The 11,647-nt window shown below is 42.9% G+C and overlaps 1 protein-coding gene across 2 annotated transcripts; it reads right to left on the bottom strand.

Moving 5' to 3' along the window:
• Window positions 1-2,605: 2,605 nt before the first annotated feature.
• Window positions 2,606-10,916, bottom strand: LOC110504075 (WSC domain-containing protein 1). 2 transcript variants are annotated; one of them, XM_021582894.2, is made up of 9 exons: window positions 10,620-10,916; window positions 6,310-7,108; window positions 5,964-6,078; window positions 4,957-5,141; window positions 4,710-4,831; window positions 4,373-4,547; window positions 3,974-4,138; window positions 3,518-3,718; window positions 2,606-3,307 (listed from the first exon to the last, which is right to left on the bottom strand). In XM_021582894.2, the coding sequence occupies exons 2-9, from the start codon at window positions 6,743-6,745 to the stop codon at window positions 2,955-2,957; spliced, it is 1,752 nt and encodes a 583-aa protein (XP_021438569.1). In that variant the 5' UTR covers window positions 6,746-7,108; window positions 10,620-10,916; the 3' UTR covers window positions 2,606-2,954. The 2 variants fall into 2 exon arrangements, with proteins under 2 accessions (XP_021438569.1, XP_021438568.1); XM_021582893.2 differs by having other exon boundaries at window positions 10,525-10,901.
• Window positions 10,917-11,647: the final 731 nt, after the last annotated feature.

Raw genomic sequence — 11,647 nt, 5'->3', positions numbered from 1 at the left:
ATGGACAGACCTACTATATTTGAATATGGACAGACCTACTATATTTGAATATGGACAGGCCTACTATATTTGAATATGGACAGACCTACTATATTTGAATATGGACAGACCTACTATATTTGAATATGGACAGACCTACTATATTTGAATATGGACAGGCCTACTATATTTGAATATGGACAGACCTACTATATTTGAATATGGACAGACCTACTATATTTGAATATGGACAGACCTACTATATTTGAATATGGACAGACCTACTATATTTGAATATGGACAGACCTACTATATTTGAATATGGACAGACCTACTATATTTGAATATGGACAGACCTACTATATTTGAATATGGACAGACCTACTAAATATTGGGGATTATCTCCTATGACTAGATAGGTCTTTATTGATTAATTTGAATCCTGGGTGGTAGGCTATGGCAGTGTGTGTGTGTGTGTGCATGTGTGCATTAGAGAGAAACACACAGAGAGAGAGAGAGAGAGAGAGAGAGAGAGAGAGAGAGAGAGAGTGCTGGGAGGTGGGTTGAAAAGCAACTCCACCTTTGCTGACCCATATCCTGAATAAGCTGATGAGCCTCTTAAATGTAACACCTTGGCACCTCTCTCCTGCTGCCAGAAATAGGGGAGAAAATGACGCCTCAGCGGAAGACACCAACTAAACATACAAAATCACCACACACAAATCATACTAATGAAATGAATGAATGTGTACACATGCTTTCTATCGTGCAGTTTTGTCAAAAACCTGTCCATGGATAAAAATATATATATTTATTGTTGTCATATCTGGACAATATGCTTATGGAATGGCTGTAGCATGCATTACTTGTCCTGTTAGGATGCTCTATAGGTCCTACCCTGACACCATCTGGTGGATTTTATACTACAATGCCTGATAAAGAAAAGACAATGTGAACTGGTGATTTAGGTATGATGTGGACAGCATTAAGGTATATGTACTTATCACAGTGTACTTTATCAGTGTTGAGGTAAATTGCAGGTTCAGACACAACACGTTTTAGTAACCTCTTGATTAAATGTTTGTTTATTCTTCCATAGTTGCAGTAGTGGTATGGCGATGGTGAATCGACTGCAGCCAAAGTAAATTGAGAATAGTATATATTGAGGGAACTATCCCTTTACCCATAATTCCAACATTGCATACCCATGGTCTCTGCTGAAATATACCCTTTTATTTTCAGGATGTACATGCTTTATGTGTATTTGTGTAATAAGGCCTAATAGGAATGCAATATGTAGTTTGGTATTTTGATATATCACTAAGCTGTTTTGATATATCACTAAGCTGTTTTGATATATCCCTAAACTGTTTTGATATATCCCTAAGCTGTTTTGATATATCCCTAAGCTGTTTTGATATATCCCTAAGCTGTTTTGATATATCCCTAAGCTGTTTTGATATATCCCTAAGCTGTTTTGATATATCCCTAAGCTGTTTTGATATATCACTAAGCTGTTTTGATATATCACTAAGCTGTTTTCCAAAAAACATTTAACAAATATTTTCCATGAGTGTATTCGATGCTGCAGACAGGGAGGGAGGGATAGAGACTGAGACAGAGAGAGAGAAAGAGAGAGTACCATATTATACAATTGTAAATCCAGACACTTTGGTCCAAAGTGCATCGCCCACACAACCAGTGCTGCTGCTCTTATCAGCTCAATACAGATTAGTATAGAGGACTAGTGACTTGCCCCTCTTCCCTGGGCTGCAGGCTGGGACTGTCTGTCTGGCCTGGTCCAGTGCTGCTCTTGACCTGGGACAGATCATTCTGTCATGGACCTACACACTCTCCATCTCCTCTCTGGCAGTGGTGTAAAGTACCTAAGTAAAAATACTTTAAAGTACTACTTAAGCAGTTTTTGGGGGTATCTGTACATTACTATTTATATTTTGGGCAACTTTTACTCCACTACATTCCTGAAGAAAATAATGTACTTTTTCCTCCATACATTTTCCCTGACACCCAAAAGTACTCGATATCTTTTTGAATGCTTTGCAGGACAGGAAAATGGTCTACGTCACACACTTATCAAGAGAATATCCCTGGTCATCCCTACTGCCTCTTATCTGGCAGACTCACTAAACACAAATGCTTCGTTTGTAAATGATGTCTGATTGTTGAAGTGTTTTCCCTGGCCATCTGTACATTTAAAAAACAAGAACATCATGCCATCTGGGTTGCTTAATATAAGGAATTTGAAATTATTTTGGATACTTCAGTATATTTTAAACCAAATACTTTTAGACTTTTACTCAAGTAGTTTTTTACTGGGTGAATTTCACTTGAGTCAATTCCCTTTAATGTATCTGTACTTTTACTCAAGTATGACAATCGGGTACTTTTCCCACCACTGTTCTCTGGGGATGTAGCACTCAAAATACCTGACAGATTTGTTCCACTTCCACTCCAATGTTAACTCATATAACAGTATCCCTTTTCTGAAGATGTTGCCTGCATTGTATATTTGAAATGTCAATTTATTATGTTGTAATCCAATATATTGAGTTTTTATATTTTGATCACAAAAACAAAACTGAAAAGTGGATTGTACCACAGGATGTAGCCTACAGTTTATTTTGAGTTGATTTAAAACAGAGGAAACTGTTTCCGTTGTTTGGTACACTTATCAGTTTACCTCCAATAAGGCAATGTCCCAAAAACCAAAACACATCTAAAACAGAAAAACAGAGCTTTAATAAACCAGCGTTTCTAAAGCATAAAAAGTGCTTTGTGAGAATAGCCTCTATGTTTCCTTTGCAGGGCACGTTCCTGATTTGAAACGCTTTCTCTTGAGTTGGATTGGGGGTATCCATCCATCCGTGCCACCACAGCTTTAAGGCAGTGAAAACTGAGGAGGGACAGGGTAGTGGACAAGGTAGAGATCAGGGTTATCAGAGTTTAGCGGTCCATCATCTGGGCAGATACTCCAGTGGAAGACCTGTGTGGTTGCTGTCCCGGAGAGCCTGGTCCACAGCACGGATCAGCCCGTCTATCAGTCCTCTCATGTCGGGTGTGAAGGGGTCGAAGGTGGGCTGCCGGGCCCCGGAGCGTTTAAAGTGTCCATCCTGGTTGCTCTCGGCACACAGCAGTCTGTCCTCGGTCACTGTGGTGTTGAGGAAGGAGGCGATGGATCGTAGTCGGGGCACCAGCGCTGTCTGGAGTTCCTCGAAGTGGACCACTAGGACCCGTTGGCCGAACCGCAGCCAGTCCAGTACGTGGGATGCCCACCAGGAGGCGTAGCTGCTCACAAACTCAGGCCACTCTACGAGAAGTGTGGAGGTGGGGGCATGTTATTGTGCAGTGCTTTTCAGAAAGAACATCAACTCACACAATGCAGACAGACACACAGACACTCCCCCCTTCAATAAAAAACAAAACACGGTCCCAGAAGGACTCCTACTGGCTGGTGTACTATACTGTACATGATTAATGCAAGCCACAATAAAACCCAGATTCCAGGCTGGCTCTGTACCTTTGGTCTTCCAGTGCTGATCAGAGGCGTATCCCAGATGTCCTGCACACTTCCTGTTGAACTCAGCCATGAGGGAACGGTACGGGCTCCTGATCAGCAGGATGACAGAGTCATACATCTCTATCTCTCTCCTCCCACTTTCATGTGTTTTCACACAAATGGTCCGACCACTCTTCCAGTAATCCTTCTCGCCTTTGAAGCCTACAAAACACCAAGACACAGATGCACAAACCATATGGGAAATATTTTGCTTTTATCTTTGGCCATATAAACCAAGCAAGACAGAGGGGTATGGATGATAACTTTTACAAAAAAATATTGAATTCATTATGGACTGAGGCAAAAAGCTGGATCTGCACAACAGATGGCCAAGGACAAAAATGGTTTCCTAATGTGTGGGTGCCCTCTTTCCTATCCAGTGTAAACATACAGTGGCTGTACAGTATAGGAGCTGACCTCTGTTGTAAAGGGTCCCATCGAAGTAGTAGCTGCCTGTGTAGTATCCTGTGGCCAACTCTATGAGGTGTCTGACCCAGGTGTTGCCTGCTCCTGGGAAGCTGGAAAGCGCTACCAATGAACTGGACTTCTCTGGTAGGAAATTCTTCTCTGTGCATCTGGAGTCTAGGAGAAAGGAATGTAACATTTTAAGTTAGGATGGGATTTGTAAATAGCCTGCTCAGAAGCATACCGAATTGCAGAAGACAAAGTCCAACACAATTTGAGTGATATATTTGAATTTCCGTGGTGCAAAGTGGAGTTTGGTGTCAAGCCAAAGTGGTGCTTAAAATTATTTCACAAGGTTGGCAGTCCTGGATTTGAAGGAAGAATGCTTTTGTGGTTGTCTGACCGTGTTACCTTGGACAGGTGTCTGGTAGACCTGGTAGAAGTGCTGGAGGGTTGATGGTAAGGAAGCTTCAGTGGTGTTGCTCTGTGAACAGTGCTCCTCCTCAGCCGGCTCATGGAGAGTGAAGTCAGGAGTAGCGTAACCACAGAAACAGTCCGGACTCCTCAGCATAGCCAGTGGAAACTCCTAGGCCAGGCAAATTGGATAACACTTTAAACAAACTAAAACGTATAATGGGTATATAGGGCATTCAAAAAGTCTTCATAGGCACATAGTAAATGCTTCACAATGTATTTATAAGCAACGTCATTCTGCAAAATCCTGGCAATGGTCCCCTAGGGGTCCAACCTTGTTCATGCAGGCCTCTATGCAGGACTGGGAGGTGAGGTTGAGCTGGAGCACATGGACCAGAGATGTAGAGGAGCTGTTCTCAGGCTCCCTGAAGCAGCCGCGGTATCGCACGTTCCTGTCTGCAAACACAGGAGATGTAGTTTGCACAGCTGCAAGTCTCAAGTGAATGTGATGCGATATCAACTTCACCCAATCTCCTGCTGTTCCCCAGCTCTCAAGATTGGACCAGGTCCCTCATACTCACATCTCCTCTGGCCTGGAAGCATATCCTCCACCGTGAATACTGACAGGCGCCCAACACCGCCACAGAGCGAGCCTTTCTCCCCTTTACAGTCCAAGTTACATTCCTTGTCTCTCACACGTAGGCTGGTGATGTGGTTGCCACAGTAACACTCCGACCCATACTCCAGACCAGCAAACTGGTAGCCACTGTAATAAATGACATTCAGATAGATATGAACCTCTGGTAACAGTTTACATCAATTCAAAGTATTCACAACACATCCGTAATCTCTAAACAATCTGGTTATTCATAAGAAACGTATTTAATATATTGATTGCCTAAAGAGTCTTCTTTTTAAGAGTCATGTTTTTTCTATAACTATGCTGAACCAGGCGTATAACATGAGAACATACAGTATGTTAATAATGAATTCAACAGCAACGCAAATGCAGCATGCTCTTCAACCCTAGGGGTTAATTAGGGGAGTACCATATGTCTCGCTCCCTTTGCTCTGCTGCACAATTAATACTGACAAGAGACTGAAGCAGTATGCCTGCCTCTCGCTCCCTAGTCCCTCACTTCAGATCACCCCCCCCCCCCCCTCCTCAACCCCCCCAACATCTACCCTGAGACCACAAAACTCCTCACCTCCTCTGCTCACACGTCCTTAATTCGGAAGCTTCAAATTCTCAGCCTGGGACAAGCCAGCTAGAGCTCTGCTCCCGCAACTGTAGGTCTGTGCTTACACTCTTTCCCCCAAACCCTCTTCTATTGCTAGTTAATACAAGTCAAGTATCATGGAGCTCCTCGGGGTGAGCATATGCATATGCTATGCTAATTCTATAGTCTGCCTACCTGTGAGTGCATTCCAGATACACAGATTCTGTGCAGTTTAATCTGCAGAGATTATAGGATGTGAATGGGGGTTATATAATGTTGATGATATGCTCCTCCTGAGATGTGAAATATTTCCTATGTTATGAAAGATCTGATAATAGTGTGTTGAAGCAGGATGGAGATATATTTACCTCGCTGAGCAGGTATCCTGGCACATGGTGCTGGTCATTTTGCGGAAATCAGTAAATACAGACCCCCTTAAAGCCCGCTCCTTGGAATTATCCAGAAAGCAGCCTATGTAAGAACCTTGACATGAGACCAAACAAACAAACATACATAAATCAGCAAAGCATTAGTTACAGGTTAAGTAGTCTGTCATTGTGTTACTTCATTTTGTCAACCACTTTCTCAGGTAGCATCTCCAAAACTTGAGGAGTTGCCACATAGCTAATTTATAGAATAGAAAACCCCTTCAGAACTTCCACTCTAAATGGCAAAGAATAATTTTCCTAATTTCTGGGATATTTCGGTAGGTACCTTTGTGAGGCACATTCCTCCTGGGGGTGCTCCTCTCCACCTGTGACATATCCTTCTCCGTCATCAGGCTGTGGAACCAGCGCCGCCGCAGGTGTCGGATCTCCAGATTCCTCGACATGAGCCAGCGTGCTCCAGTCCTGTTGTCCAACAGGCTCCCAGGCTGGTACCCCTGCCCCCTGGCCATGATCCGTGAGCTCCTGCCCCCGTAGCCTCCTACCCTCACGGGTGGCATCCCCAGCTCCACGGCCCGGGGTGGTGAGGGTATGGAGGGCAGGGAGGGCAGTGGAGGGCTGGTGGCCCCTCGCTGGGTCACCACCAGGCTGGCCCGTTGGAGCAGCAGGACGCTCCCAGCCATGATGTAGGCCACACCCAGGAAAAGCAGGAACAGCTGAGCCCTTCGGAGGAAACGCTGCAGTCTGTAGAGGGGCTTGGCCATCGATCCCCTCTTTATCTCAGCCTGCCGCTGGCTCCAAACATATACAGAGCTCTGGTGTAAAGCATTCTATCCCAGTATCATACCCCCTTGTCTACTCATCTCAGCAAAACAATTATTGTGATCTACAATAATTCTCAGAACGAGAGGAACAGGAATCAGGAGTTGGTAGACCCTACTGGTCAAATGTCCTTAGATGTACCTCGACCTTGAGCCGCTTGAGCAAGAGGTTCCACTCCATAGCTTGTTGATGTAAGACAGAACCTCTCAAGTCAGGATGATTCAGCCCACCTCCTCCAGAGCCAATGGAAGGCAGTCTGAATAAGGTCAAGGCTCAGCTTTCTCGTCTTATCCCCAGAGATGAAACTACAGAAAGGAGACACAGGAGAAATATTGTATTATTGAGGCAGAGTGATTATGGTTGTATACGTCTCTATTATAAAGGAGAGGAGGTGAGCCTAAGTCAGTCACCATTTCCTCCTCTACAAGATGGCAAACTATAAGTTCTATGTCTACAATACGTAGTTGGCATGCATGACACAAAACCAATTGCCTGAATGGTCTCAAAACTAGATCCTGCTCTTGTCAGAGTAACCTCTGACCATCTCAGACTCAGGTTTGGAACATGGCCCAGTTCTAAACAAAGGCTTGAGATGCGATGGCATTCTTTCTTGCCAACACAAAGCGAGACCAGAGTGGAATGAAAATAAGCTTAGAGAAAGAGTTTATAGAATAACTATCAGATGCAAGTTTTCCTTCACAAAAATGACAGCTTCAGTATCGTTAGCTAGTGATTATATTACAGTCTTTAACCACAATGAGCGATTCATTGTGTCATCATCTAATTTGTCAGTTTCTGACAGGAACCAACAGTGAGGTCAACAGATCTTGCTCAGTCAGCCTTTTAACCCCCTCCTTTTCAGCAATAACATACTTGTTTTTGCAGAAAGCAGATGGCACTTGTCAATCTCAACTGGGCAGTACAAGACAGAGGTAATACCAGTTTTTCTCATCACCTACTGAGTTGTGGGTAGCCTCTTCCCTTTTGAAGATATATAAAAAATTGGACCCCTACAGTTATGAAGCTGAGCTTTTCACTAATGAATGTAGATCATTGCTCAAACAACACACAGTTTAACCAGGACTGTGTGTATGGCATTAACAATTTTGGGTTATGCTAGTACAGATATCAGATGATTAAAGGCATTAATCACATGCAAAACAGGCTACTTTTAAATGGAGAATAAACATTAGAGACCAGCTTCAAGAATTATGGGAAGGCTGGCAATAAAGCACTGCCGTGACTAAGAGAGCCTGTACAAACAGATACATTTATCTGTCCAAAAACCTGCCAAATCTCTTAAGTTTCAGGACAAGACAAATCTCTTGCAGAGCCAGATAAATCTCTTGAATATTCATCCAAATTCATATCCTGATATGCCAGGCAGAGCTCCCTCTTACACGTTTTCTGTGTTTGTGAGTTTTGCCTCAGAACAACTACCAGGCAAGCACCAAGGTACTTCTTTAGTTGTTGTCCTTTGTTTTTCTTTTCATTTTCATTATTTCTGTTGCTCCTTACTTCCTGGAACCCAAGGACTGTCTTCAGGTGCAGTACAGACAAGTTGATGATCATAAACATAGTTAAGCTCTAGAGTAAGCTCCCTTTCATATGCTTTAGCCTACCTTCACATCTTAGACTATCTTGCACATTTTGCCAGTTTTAATCATTTGTTTTTCCAATTAAAAAAACCTTACTGTGGCATTTCTGCACATATTTTTTGTGACCGAATGTGTATTTTATTTTATTTTTTACAAAGCAGGAGTATGAGACCAAGAACAGGAGTTATTTATATGTATACATTTCTGTAAATTCTGACCCAGATTTTAGGGTGTGAGCTGAGAGTATGCTAAGCCAAGGACAGCCTCTCCATGCGTGACCTGTGTGGAATACACTCAGCCACTCCTGAGAGTGGTCCAGGGCCGGCACTTACCAATACTTTAAGAGCCAGCCAGCAAGGGATATATATATATATGTGGAGCGCTGCATTAATATTTTGTTAGGGAATGGACCTGTCTTGGGTTATTTACACTTTGTGTTGCATTTTCATTGGCCAAGCCATAAACAAGCCACAGTCACTAAAAACCGCTCAATAAATGGCTGCTAAAATGATCACAAAAGCCAGATCCTGGACAGTATTTTATTGACTACTGAAATAAAATGGATGCGTGTGTAAAGCTTGAGGAGCTGCACCAAGCTCTGCTGCTGCAAGACTGTATTTATTGAAGAACATCTGGTTATGCCTACAGTGTGTTTAGCCAGTGATTTGCAGAAAGTTTTTAACTGCAGTTACAGAATGTTTTGTTGTAATATTTTTCTTCATCTCTCTGTAGCTAAAAATGTATGGCATGGGGCCTCCTGAGTGGCACAGTGGTCTAAGCCACTGCATTGCAATGCTTGAAGTGTCACTACAAACCCGGGTTCAATCCCAGGCTTTGTCACAACTGGCCGTGACTGGGAGTCCCATAGGGCAGCGCATAATTGGCACAGCGTTGTCCGGGTTAGGGGAGGGTTTGGCTGGGGGGGGCCTGCAGGCTGACTTCGGTTGTCAGTTGAACGTTGTTTCCTCCGACACAGTGGTGTGGCTGGCTTCCGGGTTAAGCAGGCAGGTGTTAAGGAGCGTGGTTTGGCGAGTTGTGTTTCGGAGGACGCATGACTCGACTTTCGCCTCTCCTGAGCACATTGGGGACTTGCAGTGATGAGACAAGATTGTAAATGGATATCATGAAATTGGGGAGAAAAAGGGTTGTAAATAAAATGTGACTGGTGGCACACTGGCATCATATCTTTCATTTTCACCTCCATTTTCCTAACCCAGACAACAAGCCTCCAACCATTCCCCCTTGCAACCTTCCACAATTCCCCCTTCTTCTACCACTGCTGGACCCAAATGCCAGAGCCCAGGAGGCTGACAGTGGCTTGTGATCTAATGCAAACAGCCCACTGAATACCCCATTCAATACTAGATTGGAGGGAAAGGAGTGTGTGTGTGTGTGCGTGTGTGTGTGTGTGTGTGTGTGTGCAAGAGAGAGAGGGGGTCTTTATCTTGGGCTCTCTGACTGAAAGGATGTGTGGGAAGAAAACAGAGTGAGAAATTCACCACTGAGGCCTGTGTACTGCACCTGCTTTGTCTGGGCATCAATGTAGGACCAATAAGGACACCTACTTGACACGTGCTTCTACATCTGCATTGCTTGCTGTTTGGGGTTTTAGGCTGGGTTTCTGTACAGCACTTTGTGACATCAACTGATGTAAAAATGGCTTTGTAAATACATTTGATTGATTGATACTTCGATGATGTATCATATTTAAGATGTTTTTGTATTAGGACTATACATGCTCTATAACGCCTTTATACGTTGGGAAAAAGTGGGATCCTTTATATGAGGAAAGATTTGCCAATAAATCATAGGTTAGATTTCAACTGATCAAAAATAATCTCGTATCTTCTCCAAGTATTCCACTTGTTTGCATCATGTAGTTTTTCGCATGGCCTCAATGCATCATTTATGCATCACTTCAATTTACTATAACCTACAACAACCCTTTTTAATCACCAATGTCACATTTGAGGTTGTTTTCAACCTGTTCAGTGGCCTATACACGTCCACGGGATAGTCCATGCACAAATGACAACTGAACAGTTTAAAAAATCAGCAATCATCATACGAACAATTTCTAAATATATACGGCTCTACAATTACAAACATACTGCAGGTCTTACCATAACGGCAGTTTTTCGATGGTATTCTGGGCTAAAACAGACCAACGAAAAACAAATCGTTAACAAAAGCTCCATATGTTAATGAAATTCTGCACCTCCTTCATAAATGGCAATCCCCAGTCCTTGCGTGTTTGATTCGAATTGGCGCTCATCATTTCATGTGGCGATGTGGATGTCTCGTCTTCGTAGGCCTCATCTCATCCTTTTTATTTTCTTATGTAATGCCTTCTAAAGCGAAGGCATTAGAAAAGCAATAATCCCAATATTTTTTATCCTCGACATGTCGCCTCTGTCACACACACAGCAGAGCAGAATCACGTTTGTCTCTCTCCGTGCAGAGACCCAGCTGTTTAACCGGATAGAGACAGGAATACAGCGCGCATGCTCTTCAAGGATGCTCCAAACAGCTCACTGGGGTTTCAATGTGCACTGTGCACGTTTTACACATGGTCTACCTCACATAAACCTTCATTCGATTGTATTTAAATTATTTGTAAAAAATAATATAAAATATATGTCTTTACATTTACTTTCTATCATCACATTCATTGCGATATATCAATTAGGCTCCATCATGGAACATTCTTGTAATGAATTTGTTTAAATACTGTCATTCTAGACAGGTGCCCCTGGTCTTACAGGCACCTATTAGTGTCTGTGAGATAGAGGTTGGCTATTGGTCTTTTTTATGTAGACAAAGTGTCAGATGGCAGGGGAATATCTGTGGCTTGAATTTGAAATATCAGACTCCAACAGCTGCATCAGTGTTATGACCTGGATGGATGGATCAATGGGATCAGTATTGACCTGAAATTACAAACAGAGTGGAAGGGAGGATAGAAAGGGGTGCAGCTGTGGAGGAATAGACCAAATGCTACATAGTCAGTTTGTAGTGTCAGTCAATTAAACTGTGTTCAGCCCAATTCTGATATTTATTTCACTAATTGGTCTTTTGGCCAATCAGATCAGCGCTGAAAAAAGAGCTGATGTGAAAAGATTGGATGTGATTGGTCAAAATACCAAATAGTGGGAAAAACATCAGAATTGGGATGCCGATGTAAATGCAGCCTTACTGACCTGTTATAAGGCTGGTTAGAACATATGACCTATTTTTCTCTCTACA

The sequence above is a fragment of the Oncorhynchus mykiss genome, chromosome 24 (assembly GCF_013265735.2).
Source record: "Oncorhynchus mykiss isolate Arlee chromosome 24, USDA_OmykA_1.1, whole genome shotgun sequence".
In the NCBI taxonomy this organism is placed as follows: domain Eukaryota; kingdom Metazoa; phylum Chordata; class Actinopteri; order Salmoniformes; family Salmonidae; genus Oncorhynchus; species Oncorhynchus mykiss.
This window is presented reverse-complemented; position numbering and strand designations above follow the sequence as displayed.

Bases quoted from the DNA above. Each gene is read 5' to 3' on its own strand.
- LOC110504075 (XM_021582894.2), bottom strand. From the start codon at position 6,745: ATGGCCAAGCCCCTCTACAGACTGCAGCGTTTCCTCCGAAGGGCTCAG. The intron at 4,548-4,709 runs GTTGGACCCCTA...TGCCTGGCCTAG, and splicing joins TAGAGGCCTGCATGAACAAG to GAGTTTCCACTGGCTATGCT. The intron at 3,719-3,973 runs GTCAGCTCCTAT...GGTGTTTTGTAG, and splicing joins TGGGACCCTTTACAACAGAG to GCTTCAAAGGCGAGAAGGAT.